Source organism: Prionailurus viverrinus, chromosome B3 (assembly GCF_022837055.1).
Source record: "Prionailurus viverrinus isolate Anna chromosome B3, UM_Priviv_1.0, whole genome shotgun sequence".
Taxonomy (NCBI): domain Eukaryota; kingdom Metazoa; phylum Chordata; class Mammalia; order Carnivora; family Felidae; genus Prionailurus; species Prionailurus viverrinus.
The window spans coordinates 133,515,971-133,541,781 of record NC_062566.1 but is presented as its reverse complement, the minus strand read 5'-3'; the positions used below and the strand labels follow the sequence as shown (position 1 = coordinate 133,541,781).

The 25,811-nt window shown below is 46.4% G+C and overlaps 1 protein-coding gene across 6 annotated transcripts in view; it reads left to right on the top strand.

Moving 5' to 3' along the window:
- DICER1 (dicer 1, ribonuclease III) overlaps positions 1-25,229 on the top strand; it is a 73,524-nt gene extending 48,295 nt beyond the window's left edge. For 4 of the 6 annotated variants that reach the window (XM_047862585.1, XM_047862584.1, XM_047862586.1 and 1 more), the window contains 14 exons: positions 452-591; positions 2,562-2,741; positions 2,946-3,159; positions 3,362-3,515; positions 4,922-5,104; positions 5,391-5,496; positions 5,911-6,086; positions 7,043-7,826; positions 11,238-11,393; positions 14,448-15,336; positions 17,171-17,439; positions 19,859-20,021; positions 20,114-20,189; positions 20,576-25,229. In XM_047862585.1, the coding sequence (XP_047718541.1) occupies positions 452-591; positions 2,562-2,741; positions 2,946-3,159; positions 3,362-3,515; positions 4,922-5,104; positions 5,391-5,496; positions 5,911-6,086; positions 7,043-7,826; positions 11,238-11,393; positions 14,448-15,336; positions 17,171-17,439; positions 19,859-20,021; positions 20,114-20,189; positions 20,576-20,741 (3,656 nt within the window). In that variant the 3' untranslated portion in view covers positions 20,742-25,229. Of the gene's footprint in view, positions 1-451; positions 1,334-2,561; positions 2,742-2,945; positions 3,160-3,361; positions 3,516-4,921; positions 5,105-5,390; positions 5,497-5,910; positions 6,087-7,042; positions 7,827-11,237; positions 11,394-14,447; positions 15,337-17,170; positions 17,440-19,858; positions 20,022-20,113; positions 20,190-20,575 lie in introns of those variants that run through there. The other 2 variants (XM_047862587.1, XM_047862588.1) reach the window with 2 other exon arrangements.
- Positions 25,230-25,811: the final 582 nt, after the last annotated feature.

The window sequence follows — 25,811 nt, the reverse complement described above, 5'->3', positions numbered from 1 at the left end:
GTGCTGTTTCTCTGTTCAGACGTCATTTAAAAACACTTTTTTTTTTTTTTAATTGAAGTGTAGTTAACACACGATGTTACATCAGTTTCTGGCGTAGGACATGGTGGTTCCCCAAGTCTGGACGTTATGCAGTGCCCCCGGCAAGCGTAGCTGCCATCTGTCACCATACAATGCTATTCCAGCACCTTGCGCTATACTCCCTGTGCTGTGCCTCGTTTAGACGTTATTTCTGCATCTTGGAGCAGAGTTTGTAATCCTCACGTTGACTATATGAGCGCCAAAATAGCCTCCCTGAAGCATCACGCCCGATTACGCTGTGCTATTAAAGCAAAGCTGCTTTAGTTTTCACCCCCCTTCCCGTGGCTTTCTAATATCGTGCCGCTCCGGATTATTCACTTATTAGAGAGGCAAAATCCGGATTGTTTATGTTAATTCTCGGTACATTTCCTAGGTGAACTGGATGACCATTTGATGCCAGTTGGGAAAGAGACGGTTAAATATGAAGAAGAGCTCGATTTACATGACGAAGAAGAGACCAGCGTTCCAGGAAGACCAGGTTCCACAAAGCGAAGACAGTGCTACCCAAAGGCAGTTAGTATCGGTTAGAACTGCATATGAATCTAGCCTTTCTGACTTTTTATTTCCTGCTACCTCAAATCTGCATTCCCCTGCTTGGCTTCCCAGGCCTTGTAATTTGGCCCGCTTGGGATCTCAGCTCGCTTCCTCCCATCACAGCTTCTGCCAGATCAGCCAGCCCCTCCTCGTTCCCGTGTGCGCTCTGTGCTCTTTCCCACTTAGGACATTGCTTTTGTATTTCTCCTCAAAAGGAGTTTGGCCTCATTTGTCAAATTCTATCCAGAATGAGTTCATTCCCTTTAGAGAGGTGTTTTTTGTTTCATTCCCTTTAGCGGGAAGACGTTGGCCTCATTTGCGTTCGGGACTAAAACAAGAGAGGATTCACACGGTAAGGTAGGCAGGTGGAAGGGTGCCCGCTCAAGGTGCGGGCGCACAAGGATTTGTCGGGAGCCAGGATGTGGCCCGCCTGCGGTCAAAGCCAGTTCCGCCAGCGTGCCGCGTCTGGCTAACTCTATGGCATCCTGGCAGGATTCATGTGCTAAGACGTCCCTGAGTCTGACTTCCGGGCAGAGCCGTACTGGACTGAAGGTCTTATTGAAAAAATTGCTAAGATGTTTCCCCCGTAAGAATTACAAACAGGGGCGCCTGGGTGGCTCAGTCAGTTGAGCGTCCGACTTCGGCTCAGGTCATGATCTCACGGTTCGTGGGTTCGAGCCCCGTGTTGGGCTCTGTGCTGACAGCTCGGAGCCTGGAGCCTGCTTAGGATTCTGTTGTTTCCCTCTCTGTCTGCCCCTCCCCCGCTCACGCTCTGTCTCTTTCACTCTCAGAAATAAACATAAAAAAAAAAAAAAAGAACTGCAAACAAAAGCAAAATTTTGCTGTGTATTTTTCATCCTAGCCTAGAAGTATGGTTCTTCTGTTTTATTTTTGCAGCGCTGTTGAGCATTTTACTTTTTAGACAGTTTTCACTCAGCTGAGCATTTTCAAGATTCAAAATCATGTCAGTTGTTTAAAAATTATGAATATTAACCCATCCCCTGAAATGCTTGTTTCCCTCAGTTTTCCTCAAGGGCTTGCTTCTCTGTCTTCCTACTCGACATTTACCCCGGAGACCACTGGGCTTGTTTCCTGTGACAAAGGTCATCAGTCATAATAAGTTTTAGTCAATAGATACGTTCTGGATTATCTGGCATTCTGATAACCCTGTCTCCTCACCAGTATTTCTGTGCCTTTTAACTACAGATGCAATTTATGCCCCTGAGCCTCAGAAACTTCACGACTCTGTTGCGTAGGGTCGCGTGACTATTGAGAGCTTGGAAACAGTCTCAGGCCCGTTAAACTGCAGTTTACTCCTATAACTACATAGCCATTAAAAATGGTACAGATTTGTATTGACCAAGAAAGATGTTCTCAGTGTAGGAATTGGAGATAAAAGAAATAAGGTGACGACAGTCTTTGTTGTGTCATTCCGTGGGTGATGAAGCACATGTGTGTGTGTATGTTGATCCACATTTGCACACAGGAAAACATCTGGAAGACGATGCAGCCTGTCAAAAAGTTAATAGTAGAGGCGATATCTGAGCAATACAGTTACGTGGGACTTGTAAAATTTTGCATGTTTTCTGCTATTCTGCAGTGAGTAAAGACTAAAAGCCCCAAGGAAGAGTTCTCTGATCAAAAGAAAGAGCTGAAGTGAAGATCGTGTCTAAGACAATGCCCTACAGGGTTTGGTCGTTTTTATAAAGTTTTGGTGTTAGAGTCGGCAGTGCATTACGAGGGAGGTGACCATGGGCCACCAGAGCCCAGGCCTGAGCAGCGCTGGCTGTCCCCCAGAGTTAAGGAATGAGGCCCCCTGCCCTGGGTGTTTGCTTCCCTTTTTCTCATCAGCTTTTAGGAAAGCTGCAAGTAAATTTGTTTGTTTGTTTGTTGGCCAGTGTCTGGACAAGAGGCTGTCACACTTGCGTAAGTTTTCTTTCTAATTTTAGATTCCGGAATGTTTGAGGGATAGCTATCCCAAACCCGATCAGCCCTGTTACCTGTATGTGATAGGGATGGTTCTGACGACACCCTTACCTGATGAACTCAACTTCAGAAGGCGGAAGCTCTATCCCCCTGAGGATACCACGAGATGCTTTGGAATACTGACGGCCAAACCCATACCTCAGGTAGACAGTTCTTTAGGACTGCTGTTGATAAGAGGGAACGGCTAAAGCTATCTCTCGTTACCTCAGAATGTTTGCTACTTAAAAGTCAAGGTGTCCCTTCTGTTCCCCGGATTGATAGCATCGTTCCCCCTCTGAAATGAAATATTTGTGATGGAATAAAATACCTGTTAACTCTGGGGATGCTTGATTTTTCTTTTTGCTAAGATCCCGCACTTTCCTGTGTACACGCGCTCCGGAGAGGTCACCATATCCATTGAGTTGAAGAAGTCTGGTTTCACGTTGTCTCTCCAAATGCTTGAGTTGATCACACGACTTCACCAGTATATATTCTCTCATATTCTTCGGCTTGAAAAACCTGCACTAGAATTTAAACCCACAGACGCTGATTCAGCATACTGTGTTCTACCTCTTAACGTTGGTAAGAAGGGCCCAGACTCTGACGTGTTGGCCGATACTAGCTGGAAAAGGGAAGCTTGCGTAACGTTAGTTTATGGTGGCCGCTAGAGAAATCTCTTACTAGAGACCACTCCAAATTAGACACCTACTCGAATACGTAGCTTAAGTAAGAATCCCACCCGTATTCTATTTTAACGAGCTAAAGAGTCTTTTCCTTCCCTAAGTGAATGACTCCAGCACTTTGGACATTGACTTTAAATTCATGGAAGATATTGAGAAATCTGAAGCTCGCATAGGCATTCCCAGCACAAAGTATTCAAAAGAAACACCCTTTGTTTTTAAATTAGAAGATTACCAGGACGCAGTCATCATTCCGAGGTGAGTATCGAAGCGGAGCGCCACGCGGGGGTGGCACTTTGTTTCGGGAGAGTCGCTCCCTCGCGTGGAAACCCAGGGGGGCCGTGGCGTTGATGCATCTCCTGGGAAGCGTAGGTGTCTCTTCCTGGTGGTGCCTGTTCTCCCTAGCTGACTTCCTCTTGTGAGAAACCACACCTCGAACACTGTGGGTGGAGGGGTTTGATTTTGTGAAGTTCAGATCATCTACACGCTGTTGAAAGGCTTTCTTAAAATCGTCTTTTTTTTTTTTTTCCAGTTTATTTCTTAGAGAACGAGGGGAAGGAGAGAGCGAGGGGAGGGAGAGAGGGAGGAAGGGAGGGAGAATCCCAAGCAGGCTCTGAGCTGTCGGCACGGAGTCCAACCCAGAGCTCAGACCCGCGAACCGTGAGATCATGACCTGAGCTGAAGTCGGATGCTTACTGACTGAGCCACCCGGGCACCCCAAAATCTTCCTTGTTTTAATCCCCAAAGTCTTAAAGAATTTGATTGTAAGCAATAGCTTCTTAAACTTCTTATAGGGAATAATGGTATTAAGTGCAATGAAGTAGTAAATCAGGATGCTTTTTTTCTTATTTTGTAAGAATTTAGGGGATAGTTTCTGAGCAATAAATTTAAATATAGGAACCTTTCATAAAATTAGAGTACTGGCTGTAACTCGGTCTTTCCTGATTTCTGTTTCTTCTTCTTTGCAACTTAAAATCATACTTAAAAAGTTTTTTGACTTGATTATTATTCATTTTTGAGAGACAGAGACAGAGTGCTAGCTAGCAGGGGAGGGGCAGAGAGAGAGGGAGACACAGAATCCGAAGCAGGCTCCAGGCTCCGAGCTGTCAGCACAGAGCCCGACGCGGGGCTCGAACCCACGAACTGGGAGCTCATGACCGGAGCTGAAGTCCGACGCTTAACCGGCTGAGCCACCCGGGCGCCCCTTAAAGTCCTGTTTTAAATGTCAGCTGTCATCAGACTGTTAATACATGAGTGGTGCCTTCATGCATGTATGTGGCAGGCACCTTTCATGTTTAGCCTGTTTGTAATGCAGAGTGCTTGCTCACTCGGTTGGTAGGATATTGAAAGTGCTCTGCCCCGTATATATTAGTGAAACTAAGAGAGATTTAAAGGTGCCATGTAGCTTTCATGTGTTAATCAGAGTGATCGGAGATCTTTACAATGAGGTTAACCGTAACGTAGGGTGGAATGGAGAAGCGATTTTTACTTAATATAAACATAATTTTCATCTTACACCCACTTGAAATATATTACTTGGAATTGAAGTGTTCATCAACGCTATTTGTTTTTAACCTTTGAACTTGAAAATCATAATTTGCATTTTCATATTAAAAACACGCGTTGAGAATAGTTGCCTCAAATGTATTGCTTTTCTTTTTTAGATACCGTAATTTTGATCAGCCTCATCGATTTTATGTAGCTGATGTATACACTGATCTTACCCCACTGAGTAAATTTCCTTCCCCTGAGTATGAAACCTTTGCAGAATATTATAAAACAAAGTATAACCTTGATCTGACCAATCTCAACCAGCCACTGCTGGATGTGGACCACACATCTTCGAGGTAAGGGGTTTCAGAGATGGCATTTGACTGTCACCTGAGGCACTATTTGCAGAGGTCGGCAGACAACCATAGGGGGTCACTGTCCCACTGCCTGCCTGTAACTCTGAAACCGGGAGATTCTTTGCACAGAGAACTGCCCAGGGTGGGGTCCAGGAGTCCTCAGTTTAAATGAGCTCTTCAGGTGATTTGTAGGCACACTGAGCTAGAGAACCCCTGTGAAGGGTCGGGGTGGGGGGGGGGGGGATACTTCTTTTTGTTTGATAAAAATATTTTGAAATTCTTACAGACTTAATCTTTTGACACCGCGCCATTTGAATCAGAAGGGGAAAGCCCTTCCTCTAAGCAGTGCTGAGAAGAGAAAAGCCAAGTGGGAAAGTCTGCAGAATAAACAGGTAACGTGTTCACTATTACTCTAGCATCATTTACTATTTTGAAACGTTAGGTTTGACTTCTTTATCAGCAGGTTGAACTGAGTGACTTAGGAAGTTTTTGGAAGATCCCCAACACTTAGGCTTTGTCATGTTTTAGCTAATACCGTGTGTGAACCTGTATTTGAATGGCTTTTTGGAAATATGATGGGTTTCCTTTGATACTTGGTCCACTGGCAAAATTCGATTCATCCTTATAAATCCTAGATTAAATCCCATGCAGACTTAAGCCTTAAGCCTTAAAAGGTATTGTTTTTAGAAGTAAGACTTTATTAATATTCGTGACTTTTGTCTTTATCCATTAGTGAAATTGGTCTTTAATTTTTTATTCTTTTGTGTGTTTGCTTTATATTCGTCCACATTTTTGCTTATTCAAAGATCCTGGTTCCAGAGCTCTGTGCTATACATCCGATTCCAGCATCACTGTGGAGAAAAGCAGTCTGTCTCCCTAGCATACTCTACCGCCTTCACTGCCTTCTGACCGCAGAGGAGCTAAGAGCCCAAACGGCCAGCGACGCTGGCGTGGGAGTCCGATCACTTCCCGTGGATTTTAGGTATGCCTGTGCTGTCAGCCAGAAGGAGCGCGGGGTTATGGAAGCCTGTTTGCAAAAGAACTGAATTAAGTTCCGATTTTAATTTTATATAAAACAGTTCTTAAAAGCTTAAAAAGAAAGCACGGATGTCTCATACATGAAATAAATGCATCCTTTGATTGCTGCATTCTTGTGAAGTTGCACAGGGAGAAGGGGGTCGTTCCTCCTTCAGTGATGGCGGTCAGAGCGAAAACGGAAACAGTTCTTTGTTGCCCTGCTGACATTGGAAGACCACTTCCTCTTCTGTAAAATCAAGTCTATATTAAATGGCAATTGCCTCAAGATGTTCTTTGTCTTTTTCTCTTCCCGCTAGGAAAGTTTCCGCGTTCTAAGGAAATTATTGGCTTAACCACTCAGATTAATTTCGGTTACCCAATTGTGGAGACCACAGTGGTTCCAGGGATTAAGGAATCTTAAAACAGGACAGTAGTAGTCACAGCTGCATTTGCTGAGTACTTGCCTCGGCGTCAAACACTGGCTCGGATGCCGTGGCCTGTCTTGGGTCATTTAATCACTAGGACGGCCCTTTGGGGTAGGAGCGGTCAGCCCTCTTCCGAGTGTGGGAAGCCGGGGCGCAGAGAGGTTCCGTAAATCACAAGCTCGTTAGCCGGAGGGCCTGGGATCCCAGCCCAGACGGTGGCTCCGGGTCCCGTTGCCAACCCCGCGCGTCGCCCCCACCCCGCGCTTGCTGTCGGGCCGCGGATTAAAGCGGTGCAGGGAGCCACGTCCCGCTGACTTGACGTACTCGGGGCAGAATTCCGATATGGTGATTTCTGCCTCGGGGACTTGTTTCTCCTCCAAAGTGGGAGCTCGTTTGGAGGGATCGTTATTTTACTTACTTATGTCGTTGACGTTGCTCTTGCTCTGAACCTCGCCCTTGTGAAGGGTCTGACGAAGTCATAAAAATGTCTTTGCAGATACCCCAACCTAGACTTCGGGTGGAAGAAATCTATCGACAGCAAGTCCTTCATCTCAATTGCTAGCTCCTCTTGGGCTGAAAACGATAATTACTGTAAGCACAGCACAATTGTAGTCCCTGAAAATGCTGCACGTCAAGGTGCTACTAGAACCTCCTCTCTAGAAAATCACGACCAAATGTCTGTGAACTGCAGAACGCTCTTCGGTGAGTCACCCGGTAAGCTCCAGATCGAAGCTTCGACAGATCTCACGGCGACCAACGGTCTTTCGTACAATAAAAACCTTGCCAATGGCAGTTGCGATTTAGCGAACAGAGACTTTTGCCAAGGAAATCAGCTGAGTTACTGCAAGCAGGAAATACCTGTACAACCAACTACCTCATATCCCATTCAGAATTTATACAGTTACGAGAACCAGCCCAAGCCCAGCGATGAATGTACTCTCCTGAGTAACAAATACCTTGATGGAAATGCTAACACATCTACCTCAGATGGAAGTCCCGCAGCGGCCACGACGCCCGGTACTAACGAAGCTGTTCCCGCGCCCCGGGACGGGAGGGCTTCTGCGCAGAGCCCTTGTCCCGGCTACTCCTCGAGGACTCTTGGCCCGAACCCTGGACTCATTCTGCAGGCTTTGACCCTTTCAAATGCTAGCGATGGGTTTAACCTGGAGCGGCTTGAAATGCTTGGTGACTCCTTTCTAAAGCATGCCATCACCACGTACCTGTTTTGCACTTACCCCGACGCGCACGAGGGCCGCCTTTCCTATATGAGAAGCAAAAAGGTAAGAAATACCGTGTTTCCCACTCAGAGTAAGCGTTCGGCGTGCCTAGGACGTGGGGTCACGCGCCGGCTGGTTTCAGAGGACGAGGGATCGCTCAGGCGGGAGGCTGCCTTTCCCTGATGAAGCCCCCAAGGTTTGGGGCGTCCGCTGATCTGTGTGTGCCTTGTGGATGGATGGAAATTCAGCTCTGATGGGACCGTTTGCGAGAATACGTGTGCTCGCTGGGTCCCCAGGGGGTGTGAAGAGGTACGAGGCGTGGTTGTTTTGGGGGGAGGGTGCTCGCGCTTTAATTTCAGTGGAGAGAAAAGTTTATCTGGGAGAATGCCGTCTTGGCACACGAGGCATCCGGACCTGGAGAAAACACAGGTCTTGCGCGGAGGAGCTCGTCTTCAGGGTTTTTGGAGAGTGAGGAAGGGAGGGGAGCTCGGTGACTCCCCAGCATAAAGGGGGTGACGCCTGAGCTCCGAGCACGCAGGGGACCGAGAGCCCAGAGGAAGGGTGTGACCCCACGCCAGCGGGAATTAAGATTTCAGGAAGGGAAGCGGCGAAGGTAAAATGTTTAAACGATGGTAAAAGAGGTGTCACAGGGCAACACGTCCGTGCTGGACGTGTAACTTACAAAGCTGCTCGTTGCCCCGGACGCTCAGAGAGAAGGACCGTCGCTGGGAGGAGAAGGCGTTCGTGGAGGAGGTGCACCGGCACCTAGTGCGTAAACGGTGAACAGACGGCAGGGCGCGTCGGCAGCACTCAGTGACCCAACTGTGGCAGCAGGCGGAGGAAAGGGTAAAAGGGCAGGCGTGGGAAGCTCTGTCGTGGAAGACGCTCAAGGCTGGGCCCAGGAGTTTGCGCGTGTTTGGGACGTCGGGGGCACTTTTCGCGTCAGGGACTCTTACTGTTCTGGAAGCGCTGCTTGTACGTGATCGCTCTGGTAGCAGAGTGCGGCCTGAGTCCAAGCGCAAAGCCAGACCGAGCGGGGCGATCGGCTGGGCTTTTGCAGAGTGTAAGCAGGCAGAGTAGGGGATGGTTCTCGAGTTCCAGCAGTGAGGACAGGACCGAGGCGAGTAGTAGTTCGGGGGGAATGAGAGTTGAAGCTCACACTTCCTAAGCGTTTCCTCCAGCCAGACGCTACTTTTGCAGCCTTATGTGTTCTATCAGTCGCCTAATTAAATTCTGCATACTTTTATTACATTTAAAAAAAAATGTTTAATGTTTATTTATTATTGAGAAACAGAGATAGAGCACGAGCAGGGGAGGGGCAGACAGAAGGGGAGACACAGAATCCGAAGCAGGCTCCGGGCTCCGAGCTGTCGGCACAGAGCCCGACGCGGGGCTCAAACCCACAAACTGCGAGATCATGACCTGAGCCGAAGTCGGACGCTCGACCGACGGAGCCACCCAGGCGCCCCACTTTTATTACATTTTTTAGATTTTATGGATAATTGTATACACTTTTATTATCCCTCTTCTGTAGACGAGGATCCTGAGGCGGGAGGTGTTAGCTTGCCCCAGGGTCACGTGGCAAGTACGTGGCGGAGCCCAGACAGTGCGGCTTCAGAGACCGTGCTCTTCACCGTCACACTCCCCTACCTCCGATGTCACTCTGTAACACCGGACACTACACTGAGCGTTTTACAGACCTCGTTTACTCTTCTCACTGAGCCCCTGGGGACTGGATAACACGCCTCCGTTTTGCAGGTGGGGAGACTCCTGCCTGGAGAGGTTGCTTTTGGTTGGCGTAAGGTTACTTAACTTACCAGTCGGGAGGGCGTCGGAAGCGAGAACCCGTTCCTTCCACCGCCCTTCTCACTGCCCCTCCGTGTGATTGGGGGGCAGAGAGAGCCGTGATGCCGGGGTGCCCTTGTGTAGGCTGGGGCCGTGGCGGCGCTCTTGGTGGGAGGAGCACAAATGGAGGAATCGGGGTGAGGATTAGGGTTTTCGGACCTCGTGGAAAATGAAGTGAAATGTTGGGATCGTTGAGAATTTAGGACTGAACTATGGCTTGGGCGAATAGTCTTCATGAGAGTGATAATCAAAGCTGTCAGAACAAATGGGGTCACCAAGAAGGTGGTTGTAGGAACAAAACATCAGAGGCTGAGAATCGGTATAAAGCGATAGCACATGGACTCTGTTAGGTAAGGAAGAAATCAGCGTACGTTTCTGAAATAGCATCTCTGCGTCTGCCCGGACAGCTTTGGCTCCTTGCTTCCAGTAGAGATCATCGTTATTCCCTCAGCCCGGTCTGGTGTCCTGACCAGGCCTGAGCCCCTCGCCGGTCTTCGCGCGGACTCCACGCACGCACCCCTGCTGTTGTTCCTCTCTCACGGCCCTCCCCCCGCTTGTCGAATGGCCTCTAGTTCTCTCTTCCCGTTCCGTCCCGCCACCCGTGCCGCCTGAGTGGATGGGATCGCCGTCTCCGTCCTCCTGTTGCCGGCTGTGATGCTGTGATTCTCCGACTCTGGAAAAGGATGCTAGCGTTTATCAGAGCCCTTACGTTTCTGACAGCGTGCCTCACGTAGTGTCACCTGCAGACACCGGTCCCCCCCCCCCCCCCCCCCAGCTGTGTCGCCTGCAGGAACTAGCAGTCCCTCAGTTTTCTGACTGTTCTCTCAGGGATGTGGGTACCTGTTCAGTGGTCCCGAGTTCCCCAGAGAAAGGGCTCGTGAAGTACTTAGTAGAAAGGAACCTGGTTTATAGAAAATGCATATGGTGTGGACCATTCTAGATCCTTGTTTCCAGGTTTTTACTAGACGTTTCTAGGTAGAAATGTTAATGAGTGAGTGAGTTAGGGAGGACATGGGGTCTGTAGGAAAAACACAGCACAGGGCAAACAATGAAGCTGTTTTATTGATGTGAATAAACACGGAGTTATTACCTTTTGCTGTGTTTTAAAATGATTGAACAAAAATGTCATTTGTGGCTTAGGAGTATAAAATGATTTTAGCTCCATTTACTCAGTGCCAGTTTCCACTTACATAGCTAGAGTCTGTGGCATTTCCCCCCATTTATTTCATTACGAATATTGTGACACCTTAGATGCTTTACAGGGTTTCTTTTCTATTCTGATAGTTCCAGTTGGCAGTTTGCATTTGATATCATCAGGTTGTGTTTTTTTTTTAAAGTTTGAAATTGTGTGAATTGTTTGTTCTGACTTTATAGGGAATTTGTGTATTAGTTTTTTCTGATCTGCGTTTTTATATCCAGAGGTATTCATCTAACGACACTAAAGGTTGTAGAATACACGGGCACGTAAAATTTCTTACCGTGAATAGGCAGAAAACCTGTACGTTCTTCATAATTGATGACCAGTTGTGGTGATACGAACATTTAACTAAAAATGTGTTTATTTGCCTGGTGTGAACTCCAGCAGTGGGCATTTATGGATAAGTGTCTTACACGTTTTTTCTGCTAAAGGTCAGCAACTGTAATCTGTATCGGCTTGGAAAAAAGAAGGGACTGCCCAGCCGCATGGTGGTGTCCATATTTGATCCCCCTGTGAATTGGCTTCCTCCTGGTTATGTAGTAAACCAAGACAAAAGTAATACAGATAAATGGGAAAAAGATGAAATGGTAAGTTTTTGGTAACTGGAAGGACTTCTACTTTGGTGAACGGGGAGAATTTTGTTCTCTTAATTTTTTGTTTCTTTTCCGTGGCATATTTGTAATAGAGTAGGAATTTGATGTGTTAATTTATCTAAGGAGACTGTCTCTTCATTGAATTCAGAAACAGTGTTAGATATTTTTGAGGGGGGGGGGGACGACAATTGTATCATCTTCCTTTTCCAGAGGTATATGATGTTGTGACTCTGAAAAAGAAGAAAACAAAACTCCATAATATTTCACTTTGTTACCCTGTATTACAATTGAGGACAGACCCTTAGCTCTGTTCAATAAAATGACTCTTCAGTGGTCTGTGATCTCCTATCTATGAAGTCATTAATTTCAGTAAAGCCTTGCTTTGTAGTTCAGGGATTTCTCAGTGAGGACTAGGCCTTCTCTAGTGAACTAAAAAAAAAAAAAAAAAGATCCTAAAGGTTGTAGTTTTTTGGAAACAGTTTACATTTTGCCAGGGACTTGAGACGACCAAGTATTAGCTGCAGCGGCTTCATTTTGTCTCGTCTTGAAGGCCACCAGAGGGCACCTCGGAGGGCTCATGAGCCGGCAGAGCGGTCGGTCGGTCCCTCCCCGTGGTGGGCGGCTGGGGAACGAGAGCGCCTCTTCCAAAGTCAAAGGCGATCTCTCTGGCACTTTGCTTTCTCGGACATTTATTTTGCATTAATGAGAAACTAGATCGTTGTTACTTCATTTTTCCTCCAGGCCAACGCTGAGAATACTGTTTCTTTCACAGATTATGCCTCCTAAATATGTGCTCTTCACGTCTTCTTTCTGACACGCGCGTCCCGGTTCCTGGGCTCAAATATTTCCAGGCCTGATGCTCTGCGACCCTGTTTTGATTTTTATCTCTTCATTGAGTATATTTTTAACTCGTGCAGTATTTGAGATGATTTCAGTGTCTTACAGAAATTGACCTCCTCTGGAGAAAAGCATCAGAATATTTTAATGCAAGTTGGGTTAGAAAAATTATATTCGTTCCTGATTTAGAAGTGGGTGGAACCTTAGAGGAAAATATGTAGATTTTGAGAACTTTAGAGAAAATATTGCATATCTATGAAAAACATTCCAGTGATAATTATTCTGCCTTGGAAGTAGTTTCATAATATAATCGGCTCTTTAAAAAAAATTAGCATCAAGGTGACATTGACAAGTCCTTTTGATTAAAAAAAATTTTGTTTTAAGTTAGAACAGACATTTCTTATTTTCCTTAACATTTCAGATGACCTGGCACCGTGACTTTTGGAATATATTAAAGATCCTGTTCGTATTTTCACTTAGTAATTTATGCTTACTGAAACAGACACAGGAGAGCGTGTGCATTCCTGCTTCACCCGCCTCGCTCCTCCCCACGTAGGTTTAAGAGAAACCTTTGCATGCGAGTGCAGAAGGTAATACTGGAAGCGAAAAGAGTTTTATGCTGGCATTTTTCTGAAGAGCCCGAAGTGTTCTTATTTAGGGAGGTCGGACCCCGCTATTTCGCAGATAGAGAAACTGAAACCCAGAGGCATTAAAGAACTTTGCTTTATTTGTGATAAAACCCAGTCTTTGGGGTTGGTGTGTGTATATTGCCAATTTCAGACTATAGGAGCATCTTACCAAAGATACACGAAGATTCTATTTAATGAAACGTTTTTTCACTCTGATTTTTTGTTTTAATGGCAGTTTGCCTTTTTTTAGTGCAAGGACCAAACAGTAGTCAAAACAGCTCATGTTACCTCGAAGAGTACAGGGCTTTTTGCAGGAAGTAGTTCCTAGAGGTCTGCCACTATAGTTTTTTCTCATATTCTTCCGTAACCTTGAAAACGTTTTACAAACTTTTTTTATTAAAAAAAAAAAAAATTCAGGTATGTTGTTGTAGATACATCCATATCTACATTGGCTCACTACTCGTCTTTATTTTCAAACGACTACACTGTCCCTTTTGAGTCCGACTTAAAATGAAATATTTGCAGTATTTAAAAAATACTTGACAAGGTTTGAAAACTTTTGTCAGGAGATCTCTGGAAAGTTGTTGCTATCAAAACTGAAGCAAACTCTCCTGCCTTTCGCCCCAAAGGAAAGGAAAGTCTTTTTATTTTATTTTTTTTTATTTCTTGCGCAACAGAAATTTGGCATCTCTTAGCATTGCAAAAAAGTTACATCATTACTGAATCCTAGCCCATTATTAAGGTTGTCATTCACAAATAAGCTTTTGCCAAAGAAATTGGAATTAGCAAAGATCTTCTGACAGAAATTGGATTGTTGTGTTTCATGTTAGTCTAAATTTTCTTCTGTTTTTGTCAGTTATGCTATAATCTGTTCCTCTGATTACTGTAGCACGGTGGAGGGGAAAAGCATAATTTCCCAAATTCGTCGCTTAGTTCAGTGATCACTTTTAGTTTTCAAGCAGAGCAATCCAGTTTCACATTATAGCAAATGTACTTTGATTTGCAGTGGAAAGCGGGGACAGAACTTTCCCATGAACCCCTATTGCCCATTTGTAATATTCTACAGATTTTTAAAGCGCTTGATCTTTTTTCATGTATTTATACTCTTCATTGCACAGATAATGCTTTCTCTGCATCTAGACTTTGATTTTATTAATTTGAAAATCTTTTCGAAACATTTTAAAACTTTGTCGGCAAAATTGAAGACCTCTGTGATCGGCGTGTGAGTGCTTTTATTGTGTGTCTGCCGGAGTAAGCCTCCTTCGCTGCAGTCGTGCCTCGCGGACATTAATTTTAACTTTATATCCGTGTACAGAAATCCTTAACTTAAAGCTTCATACTGGCTAAAGGTCATTTTATAACTTAGAAAATGAACATTCAAAGAACATGTTTTACTTTCTTTATATGATTAAATAACTTATTTTATGTTAATTGAAAACAAATGGCCGTGATTTTAAAGTTGCCTTTTAGTATTTGTGGTTGTCATTTGAAATTATCCACAACCCTTGCTTTTATTGAGTTTCAAACCCTTTTAAAAACAGCAGCTATGTCTCCCCTCCTTCCCCATTCCCCGTCGTTTCAGACAAAAGACTGCATGTTGGCTAATGGCAAACTGGACCAGGACTTTGAGGAGGACGACGAGGAGGGGGAGGATCTGACGTGGAAGGTTCCAAAGGAGGACGCCGACGACGAAGATGATTTCCTGGAGTATGATCAGGAACATATCAAATTCATAGATAACATGCTAATGGGATCAGGAGCTTTCGTAAAGAAAATTTCTCTTTCTCCTCTCTCAGCCACTGATTCTGCATACGAATGGAAAATGCCCAAAAAATCCGCCTTGGGTAGCATGCCATTCTCCTCAGATTTCGAGGACTTCGACTATAGCTCTTGGGATGCCATGTGCTACCTGGATCCCAGCAAAGCCGTCGAAGAGGATGACTTTGTGGTGGGGTTCTGGAATCCGTCGGAAGAGAACTGTGGTGTCGACACAGGGAAACAGTCCATCTCTTACGACCTGCACACCGAGCAGTGCATCGCGGACAAAAGCATAGCCGACTGTGTGGAGGCCCTGCTGGGCTGCTATTTGACCAGCTGCGGGGAGAGGGCTGCCCAGCTGTTCCTCTGCTCCTTGGGGCTCAAGGTGCTCCCGGTAATTAAAAGGACCGATCGGGAAAAGGCCATGTGCCCCGCCAGGGAGAATTTCAACGGCCAACAAAAGGCCCTTTCAGGGAGCCGGGCCGCCGCCTCGGTGGCCGGCCCGCGCTCCTCCGTCCTGAAAGACTTGGAGTACGGTTGTTTGAAGATTCCACCACGATGCATGTTTGATCATCCGGACGCAGATAAAACACTGAATCACCTGATATCGGGTTTTGAGAATTTTGAGAAGAAAATCAACTACAGGTTCAAGAACAAGGCTTACCTTCTGCAAGCTTTTACACACGCCTCCTACCACTACAATACTATCACTGGTAAGAAGCCCCAGCCCGCACTCCGTTTCTCTGAAACGGCCACCTTGCGTTAACTGCCTTACTTGGGCCCCGTTAGAGAAAAGCACCCTACGCATGTCCAGGCTTGGTGCTTAACGTGCACGGTGGAGGGAGGGAGCAAGAGAAAAACGAAGGCGGCTTTCTTTTCCTCTGCTTCCTGGGAGCCCTGCGCCTTATCCTCGGCAGCTGGCGGCCTGGCCCTCCTCACGCGCTCGCGTAGACGTGCCGCCCAGGGGAGTTTGAGCCTTCGTATTCTGTTGTGTTTTTCCCATTTGAATCTTCCCCCGGTGGCTCTCTGCTGCCTGTTCGGTGCTGGTTTTGGTTCTTGATTCATTCACACGTTCTGGATGAACTGTCACATCTTTTTACGGTTCTTCCTGAACGGAAAGGCCCCTCCCTTTCTTAAGGTCCCTTTGGATCTAAAGATGAGCCGATGAAAAGGAACTTCTTCGGGGAGGGCGTCATTGCCCTTGCTCCCCCTCTCGCTGCCGTCTCCCACTCGGCACTGCGCCCCAGGGTTTCCTCTTCTATTTAGTAGGCACCCGGGCCATCAGAATAGAAGGGAGATTAGGTGCCTGGAACTGCTGTCAGCTTCAGCTTGTGAAAAGCCTGTGTACTTTTTTCTGTATTCGAGTAGTCAGTGCTTGAATCTGGAATCCCAGAGCAGAGTAGAGGGTCTGTATTCAGGAAAACAATAAAGGTTAAGATGATCAGAAAAGCGCAAAGCCAAAAAGTAAAAACCGATCTGGCCCTGAACCGGTAGGACCGACAGCACGGAGGGCTGTTTCTCTTTGTGCAGAAGCCGATGGTCCCTCCTGCCCTCTGCGGAGCGAGGGGCCCTGCCTCGGAGCTCCAGGTGTCCGGGACGCGCCGCCCCATCTGTCCCTGCCCCAGCCTCCTGGCTTGCGCGGGTCCTGCTGGGCATGGTGAGGAGATAGGGGTGCCGGTCCCAGGCTGGGGGCCTTCCCCGGTGTGGGCAGCCGGCCCGTGGTGCCTCGGGTCTTTGCGCACGGCCTCAACTCTCCTTTCTCCGGCCCCTTGTTCGGGTCAAACTCCGCAGTTCTTGCGCAGGCAGAGAAGGGGGTTTTCGAGTATACTGGCTGGCCTCCCGGGTGGCTGTTGTGACCCAGGAGTGGAGAGGCAGGGCCGCCGAGTACACACTCCGGAGTGGGGCCAGAGCGCGGGGTGCGCGGGCAAAGAGCACACTGTGTGAGAGTTACACGGGGGCAGAGCTTGGGGAACACGGGGTGCACAGGGGCAGAGCGCAGGGTTCGGGGTTGCACGGGCTCAGAGCATGGGGAACACAGGGTGCACGGGGATCAGCGCCGGGAGCACGAAGTGCGCGGGGAGGGGGAGGGGGGGGAAGAGCAGGCGGGGCAGAGGGGTGCGTGGGGCAGGGCACGACTGGCCCCAGACCACCGGCGCGGGAGCGAGGCTGCCGCCGCTTCGGTGGCGCTCAGCACCCGCCTGGTCAGCCCTGCGCCCCCGGGGTGGGGGTGGGGGGGGCCGCCCTGCTGGGGCCCCCTGGCCAGTGTGGGTCCCCTCGCGCAGCGCTCTTTGGGCCACCGTAGGCTTTTAGGACCCCCAGTTTATAGATACGAAATACGCTTTCTTGGCCAGATGGAATTGCCAGAGGCTTTAGTAAGTGTGGCACGTCACACGGCTTGTCACTGGAGCGGATGCGTGAACTTCGCCCGAAGCCCGCCAGGCCCGGCTGCGGTGGGTCTGGGGCCCCGCGCGTGCGCACTGCGGGTTACCGCGCGGGTTACCGCGCGGGAAGGCGCGAGCTGACGGCTGCGCCCTGGGCCGCCCGCAGATTGTTACCAGCGCCTGGAGTTCCTGGGAGATGCGATTTTGGACTACCTCATAACCAAGCACCTTTACGAAGACCCGCGGCAGCACTCCCCGGGCGTCCTGACCGACCTGCGGTCCGCGCTGGTCAACAACACCATCTTCGCGTCGCTGGCGGTCAAGTACGACTACCACAAGTACTTCAAAGCCGTCTCCCCCGAGCTCTTCCACGTCATCGACGACTTCGTGCAGTTCCAGCTGGAGAAGAACGAGATGCAGGGCATGGACTCGGAGGTGAGTGAGGCGCCGCCGGCAGCCAGCCCGCCGCGGGCGCTCCCGTCTCCGGACGGAGGGAGGTGACAGCCGCGCGCGCTCCCGTGGGCCCTTTACCCCTGACCGCGCCCGCGGGGCCGCGCGTGGACCTTCGGGGGAGGGAAGCGGCCGGGGCCTGGGGCCGGGTCAGATCGGGCCGCCCCGGCTTCCCCTGCCCGAAGCCAGCGTGAACCTTAGGGCTCGTGCGGTTCATTCTGCCTTTGCTTGTTCCAAGGGGTCAGAAAGGTTCGCTGATGCTTTGTCAGGTAAGCGTCACAAACGTGTGTCTGTTCTGCTGCTGCTTGAAAATAGGAGAACTCGCTTAAAAACCAGCCTTCTGAGATTCTAGCCGGTGGCATTTGGGAGGCTTCTGGCCTGAGTTCAGCCCGAGGTTCTTCCGTGATGGAGCTCATTTTAACGTGTTCCGGGCTGTTTTGAAGTTTTGTAGCAAAGGATCTCGCTTCCATCTTTCCCCTCTCTGACCCTTCGCTGCCATCCCTCTGCAGGCCTGTGTGTACCCAGGAGAGCCCCCTCGGGTCCTGTTCTGCACGTCCTGATTCCTTTGTTTCTCTTACTTTTGTAGATTTCTTGTAAGGAGGCAGGAAATGTGTGCGGCATTCTGGCGGCCGTTTTAATTGTTCCTTCGGTGATCTGCACCTTCCCTTCTTTTAATTGCCCCAAACCTTGGCTGGGGAGCAGTGCATTTCCTTTGACTTGCTGTGAAAGGAATTGGAGGTGTGGCCGCAAGGGAAGCGTCAGAGCCTGTAAACACTACAGAGCCTGTGTCGGAGGGGAATCCACGTTCCCCGGCGGGTACTCGTCCAGGGTGGATGGTCCGAGTTGGAGCACAGCTAGCAGTGGGACCAGGACTTAGGACCAGCCCCTGTGTTCTCAGTAGGACTTCTGGTCTCCTTCTTCAGAAGCGTTTAAGCTTAGAATTGGAGGCACTAGCCAGACTTCGACTTCAGCCGTTTTTGATGACAGTGGGCCACGCCGGTTCTGTTGTGTCCCCTCTTTTCCTGACCTTTGTTTACATAAACGTATGTATCAGGAGTCATAAAAAGTGATTAGAAATGTCAGTGGTCTGGCTTTTCTGACTTCCTGCTGGATCTTAAAGTCTCTCCACCTCTCCGGGCCTCGGTTTCTTCTTTTGTGAAAGGAGAGAATTAAACTCAGTAAGTTTTAAAATTCCTTTCTACCTCAAAACCATGATGTACCAACAGTAAGTATCTTGTTTTCCCAAGAGTCAGCATTACAAGTGGTTTATATAGAGCTCTGTGTGGCTAAACAGTCCATCTAGAAATTTAAAAAAAACCTCACCTCTTTTTTTGTTTCTCACAAGTAATTTGTGTTTATTTTATAAAATACAAATAAGCAAAAGGAAGATTAAAGTTACGCAAATATGCTGCCTTAGAAATAACCAGACTTAACGGTCTGTGATGTTTTATTGCTAATGCGTATAAACATAAACATACATGAAATATAAAGTGCCATTATATTATGCATAGTATACCACAATGTGTTTTTTTCACTTAATGTATTGAGGACACCTTTCCACGTATCCAGTGGCATTACAACTTTCAGTAGCTGCACAGTTGTCCATATAGCTCTAATGGAATGTATTTAAACAGTCCGTTGTGCCTAGATATTTAAGTTGTTTTTACTTAGGGCTTTTAATAAACATACGTGTGGCAAATATATCCAGTACCCTTTTCAGATCAATTCCTAGAGATGGGATTCCTGTTCAAAGAATTTTGAACTTTTAAAAGGCATTAGTATATTCATAATCTTTCATTACATTAATTTGAATACGTGTCAGGTACTCTTAATAGGCAGTGTGTGCTAAGGGGTTTAATAAAAAGGGAGCTTGGAGAAATCTGTCTTCTAGTAGAATTTCCCTGGCAAAAAGTGATAACTTCCACTCCCCAAAGTAACTTACACAACCCTTGCCCGTGCTGTACGGATTAGTATTCTGCCTAATCCTTGCCAAGCCGCTAGGGGGTAGAAATGTTTTAAGATGAAGTTCTTTGATGAAGAGTGGATTTGAAAATTTTTTTCATACGTTCATTAACTATTTCTAATTTTGTGTTAAAGTTGATTTTGTTTTCATTTAGAAGTACTCTTTTTTCCCTTTGCTGAGTATAGAATAATACTGAATGGGGAAGGGAGTTGTTTTGTTTTTGTTTTTTTCTTTGAGAAGTTGGAAAAATCTTTTCTTTAGGTAAGATAATGTTTATGAAGAACCTGTTACAGTGTAGTAGGCGGTTGCCCCAAATGGTTGGTGGTGGTACCCTTGTTAAAGATACAGTAAGAGTCCTTGCTGAGAAAAGAAACGCACTTCTGTGGAACGCCTTTAAAGATGGTCTTTTTGCTTACACATCACTTTTCTCTGTGTAAATAGCTCAGGAGGTCTGAGGAGGACGAAGAGAAAGAAGAGGATATTGAAGTTCCAAAGGCCATGGGGGACATTTTCGAGTCACTTGCTGGTGCCATTTACATGGATAGTGGGATGTCCCTGGAGATGGTCTGGCAGGTGTACTATCCTATGATGCGGCCGCTGATAGGTACCGTTCGCTCCCCTTGGAAAGAAACAAAATCATCCTTAAAAAAGAATGACAGGGATATCACGCACGCTGTTCTTTCGTTTTGATTACAGAAAAATTTTCGGCAAATGTGCCCCGCTCCCCTGTGCGAGAATTGCTTGAAATGGAACCAGAAACTGCCAAATTTAGGTAAGGCAGAACGTGCATGGAAAAAATTAAGTGGCTTGAAAACGAGGGTCGGGGGGGGGGTTGGGGAGTTGTCAGAGATGTCATAAACTAATGATTCTGAAAAATGTTTACACTGGGGCATGCGCTCTGCCCTTTATATTTGTAGTCTGATTGACTTTCCCTTTTGCTTTCATAGAGTAACGCCGCGTTAAAAGCGAGACGCAGCCCCGTCTGTCGGGGTACGCGCCCCCCCCCCCCCCCCCCCCCCCCCCGTGCGCTGCACGCTTCCTTGTGTGCTGTCGGCTTGCACACCCCCCCCCCCCCCCCCCGAGTGCGTGCTCAGTGCTGATTGACAATCACAATAAATAGTTCTGACTTCTGATACAAGCTGTTTGGTTTCTTCGCAGCCCGGCTGAGAGAACGTACGACGGCAAGGTCAGAGTCACGGTGGAAGTGGTGGGGAAGGGGAAATTTAAAGGCGTCGGCCGAAGCTACAGGATTGCCAAGTCCGCGGCAGCAAGAAGAGCCCTCCGCAGCCTCAAAGCCAATCAACCTCAGGTTCCCAACAGCTGAAGCCCCTTTTTAAAGTGAAAAACACAAAAAAAGCAGAATTAAGGGGAAAACCATTGAAATTGACAAGGGTGATTTCAAGTCGGTAGTGAGCGGAATGAATCGAAGGCAGAATTTAAAGGTTGTTTGATAACAAGCTAGATTACAGAATAAAACATTTAACATATGTGTAAAAATTTTGGAGCTAACTGTAGTTTTAGTTTTTTGCGCAAACACAATCTCGTCTTCTTTCCTCACTTCCGCTTTGTTCAGATCACAAGAGTGCTTTAATGATGACATTTGGCAAGTGTTCAAAATAATTATCGGCAGTTCTCTTTTTGTTTGGGGTTTTCGTTTTTGGTTTTGTGTTCACCTAGTTTCATTTCTGTCAGCTTCGCCTAGTGGTAGGAGGCCAAGGAGCTTTACAGCCGAGACGGCCCCTGGATTCCGTGGGGCGTCCTCCCCTCCTCAGCGTGGGCACCGGCACGGGTCCCCCGGTGGCCCATGCGCCCAGGAGAATGGTGCGGTTTGCCAGAGGAGAAGAGTGCCCGCACCGTCCTTTCTTTCCATGCCCTGTCATGTAAGACGATGTCTCCCGGTCGCCGTTGCACTTGAGATGTAGTAAGGGACAGGCTTTTCATTAACGTTGGCTGGCACGTTGGCGAATCAAATTTTCGTTTTCTCATGCCACGTAGTCTTGCATAGAAAAACGTTCTCGCCTTAAAAGTAAAGCCCTCACGGATGTCCGTTTGATTTCCGATCCTTTTGGAACAAACTATTTTACATTCCCTTCATTTTATTATGCATCTAAGATGTCGAGACCGTGTGATACTTGCAACTCACTAGTGTGGTTGTGACCTATTACAGGATTATATTAGCGTTTCTGTCGTATGTGTCCTGAAGGCATCTTGAAAACCAGAATAGAGACGTAGTCTCTGGATTTTTTCTAAGCACCATAATAAAAAGGATCTTTGGCTAAACACCCAGTTTTACTAAAAACCTCCTGCTAGGTAGCTCCACCGATGGAAATTGTGGCAAACAGTTTTGCCCTGTAGGCTGTTGCTCTAACAAGATAACCTTTAGACATATCACACCTAAAATATGCTGCAGATTTTATAAGTGATTGGTTACCTATTTAAAGAAGCAAAACAAAGCACCTTTACCGTTAGTCTCTTCTCACGTCAATGTCTTACTGTACTTTTCACAGTGTTGCATGCAGATCTCACCTACCAAAGCCGTGCTGTTAATGCCATGGAAGTGTAACGTTTGTGATAAACTGCCGTAATTTTGATACATCTGTGATTTAGGTCATTAATTTAGATAAACTCATTCTTTGCATCTTTGGAAAAGGAAAAAAAAAGAAAAAAAAAAACATTTTTAGGCATTTGCCGAAGTTTCTTTAATTAGACCTGTAGGCACTCTTCACTTAAATACCTCAGTTTTTCTTTTCTTTTGCATGCATTTTTCCCGTGTTTGGTGCTATGTTTATGTATTATGCTTGAAATTTTAATTTTTTTTTTTTTTTTTTTTTTGCACTGTAACTATAATACCTCTTAATTTACCTTTTGAAAAGCTGCGGGTCAGTCCTGCACTCCCACCGACACACCAGTAGAGGTTTGCTGCAATTTGCTCTGTTAATTATGCTTGAAGTTTAAGAAAGCCGAGCAGAGGTGTCTAATGTTTTCCAGCACATCATCCTGAACTTGATGCTTCATGTAATGCTGCGTTTTTGTTTTCAAATACACTCAGATACTGTATTTCTTGCTTTATCTGCACACCCCCCCCCCCCCCCCCCCGCCCAGAGAAACACCTCTCTCTGCACGCGTGCGCAGGGAAAACGGTCAGCTCCCCTTTCTAAGGAGACCTGAGTTGGAGGGGGATGTTAAGCTTCTCCAATGTTACTCGTTGTCTCCGGTCTTAAATTTCAATTGCGATCTAAATTATTCAGTGTGTCTTTGAGCAAATTGATTTGGGTAGACTCCTTTTGAAAATACTTTCCGATTTGGAACCTTCGCTTTCTATTCGGTTTTTTAAAATAAAACCTCAGTGTCAGATCTCCTAGCAAGTGAAAACCAAGCAACTCTTGAATTATATTAACTGTAAACGTGTATAATTGACAAGTAAGGCTGGATGTGAATTGTACTTGTGAGGGTGATTTTGTGATAACGTTATATCACAAATCTCTTCTTAATTTATAAACTACCTGATGCCAGGAGCCCAGGGCTTTGCATTGCGTCTAATGCACTAATCCCAGCGTTAAGGGATTCTCTCGCCTCCTGGCACCAAAACCAGATTGTTTCACAGTTACAATTCCCGTTGGGAGAAAAATGCCTCAATATATTTTGTAACCTTAAGAAGAGTATTTTTTGTTAAAACTAAAAAGTTCAGACTCGGATATGATTAGGTCATACATTCTCAGGGGTTCAAATTTCCTGCTACCATTCAAAATGTTTTCTCAACAGCAACCTTTCGCTATTCCATTTTTCTGTTGTTGGAGACAGATAGCTAATTTTGATCTGTGACACTCGGACGGATTCTGTGATCCCCTGGTTTACGAAGTCAAAAAATAAAAACTCGAGTTAGACAAATGAGATGGGTTACGAACGCTTTCGTGCTGCTGATTTTTAATGCTGTAAAGTCCACCCCCCCGACCCCCAGTTTAGCTTGTTGAAATGTTTTGCATCCATCGATTAAGGAGGAAAATCACTCTCTGTCGCCCCACTTGCCACCCGCGTGTGTCATGCCTTTGTTCCTGTGATTGCACTGTGAGAGCGAATGTAACGGAAGCCCCGCGAGCCGAGGGCACTCGGGGGGGGGGGGGGGGGGCGCGCCACGGGCACGTGTGTGCGGGGCAGGGCTGGGGGTCGGGGGGTGTCCTGAAGAAGCAGCTGCAGAAGCTCCTTCCAATGATTGTGTGGAGGTTAGTGGGGACGAACCTTCGTTGTACAGATTTTTCCTTTCTCTCGTGATCTCCTTTCCATGGTCCTAACTATGCTGCGTTTTGTAATAGCTTTGTCCCCCCTCCGTTCTGTTCGTGTAGCACAGAGAAGCCTTGCACTTGGTACCATGCTTTACCTCATTTCAAGGAAAATCTGCTTCACGGAGAGGAAAAAAAAAAAAAAATGTGGTTTGGCCTCGCTGCTGTTTTGATTTGCCGGATTTGAAAAAGATGATTATAATGCCTGCAATGTGTCATATACTCGCACAACTTAAATAGGTCATTTTTTTTTTTTTTTTGTCTGTGGCATTTCTTACTGTTTGTGTATGACAAAGATCTGTTCACTGAACTCTTAAGTATGTTTTAAACGTATTTGTTACTCTTTTTTTTTTTTTTTTCGGTTTTCCTTTAACGTCATGTGAAGTGATGAAATCTAGAATGACCTCTAACACTCCTGTAATTATCTCTTAAAAATACTAATATTTTAACATTCTTAACAATAGCTGGCCCTCAGAGAGATTCAGACTGCCCTGCCTAAAGAGCAAGAGACTTGAGGCCGCTTTGCTTCTGTGGGTTCAGTTCCCAGATGCGACCGCTCACCCAGCAGTGGGCTCTTTGCCATCTTTCTCCCCCGGGGTGCTCTGCGGGGACTGCGGGGTGCAGAGAAGAGTCGAAACCCAGACCGACCACGGTTCGTTCCGTCTTCAGGCCCGGTTGATTTCAAACCTTCTGCCTTCCTCTGCTAGGGTACCGAATCCTTTCACACAAAAGTTAAGCCACCAAGCTGAGACCCTGGATACCTTTATTTAAACTGCATCTGAAATTAATGTCGGAGCCCTCAACCCAGCCCGTGCTCTCTGCGGAAGAGAGACTCGTGTCGCGTCCATCAACCTGTACGGTCGTTTTGATTGCGTTTGAATAGGTCTGTTTTTTTCAGCCACTGATTACTTTTCGGGAATTCAGTTCTTTCCAAATAAATTTCTTTATTTTATATTGTACATGAGAAGTTTCTAAGATAATGTTTAAGACCAAGAATATTAAAGTGATCTTTTTAACAGTTGTTGGAGACCCTGGTAGCAATATCACGGGAATTTACATCGAGACTGTTGTATTCTCCACTCGCAGTGAAAATGGTCTTTCAGAACTAACTTGTAAATATATTTTAGTCATTGATTGATTGGTCTTTTTTTTTTTTTCCCCCCCTAGTCCATTTTCATTTGGACGTCAACCACAGACACTTTCAATCCTACAGAGGCACTCAGAATTCACTGCATCAGCAGGGTTACATAGCAAAAATGCAAAGGTGAACCCCAAGTAGAATCTCTGGCTTTTTCTGCTGTAAATAGAGTGCAGGAAAATGACTAAAATCGAGAAAAACTAACATGATTTGATTGACAATAACATATTCACCATCACATGCTGCAGCTGTTTTTAAGGAACATGATGTAATTCATTCATACGGTCACCATGCTGCAGAAATAACGCAGTGCACCTTATGGGTCCCAGTTCCCTTTAGTTGTTTCCTTTTGTAATAATTGTAGCAGAGTCAATCTCCAATAAAGTTATGGTCTGTTCATTTTGTGTCCTCCTTTCTTTTTCTTTTCTCGTTTTGATTCGTTTTGATTCGGTTCAAGCGGGTGATAACACTTAAAATAGTTGTAGCAAAAAGGACCCGTGAAGTGTGTTAATTCCCTGGTCCTATGAATGCACATTTTCGTAAGATGAAAGGCCTGTCTCCCGAGCTCTGCTTCACGCTGACTTGTGGGGTGGCATAGTAACAGTTGTCTTTTTCTTTTCGAGATTTAAATCCTAACCAGTGTGTTTTTCTGAAATTCTGCCACATTGAATGTGTTCCGAGTCCTGGGTTATCATGTGATACATTTGCCACGTTCCTTAAGTGAATTTGATTATTCTGAAACCAAGTGGTTCAGCTTCTCTGTCTTTAGAACGTACTCCTGATATTTATTGTTGGCTGTGCAAGAATTCTGTGATTCCAAGATTTGACCCGATCTTTTTGTAACTCGGTAACCTAAGGACTACTAGAAATGATTTGGCTGTAGGAACAAGACGGTAAGTATAAGTTTCTCAGAACGAGAAAAAAAAAAAAATCTTAGTTTTCCTTTGTGAAAAGTTTAATCCCTAACTTTTCCCTTCCT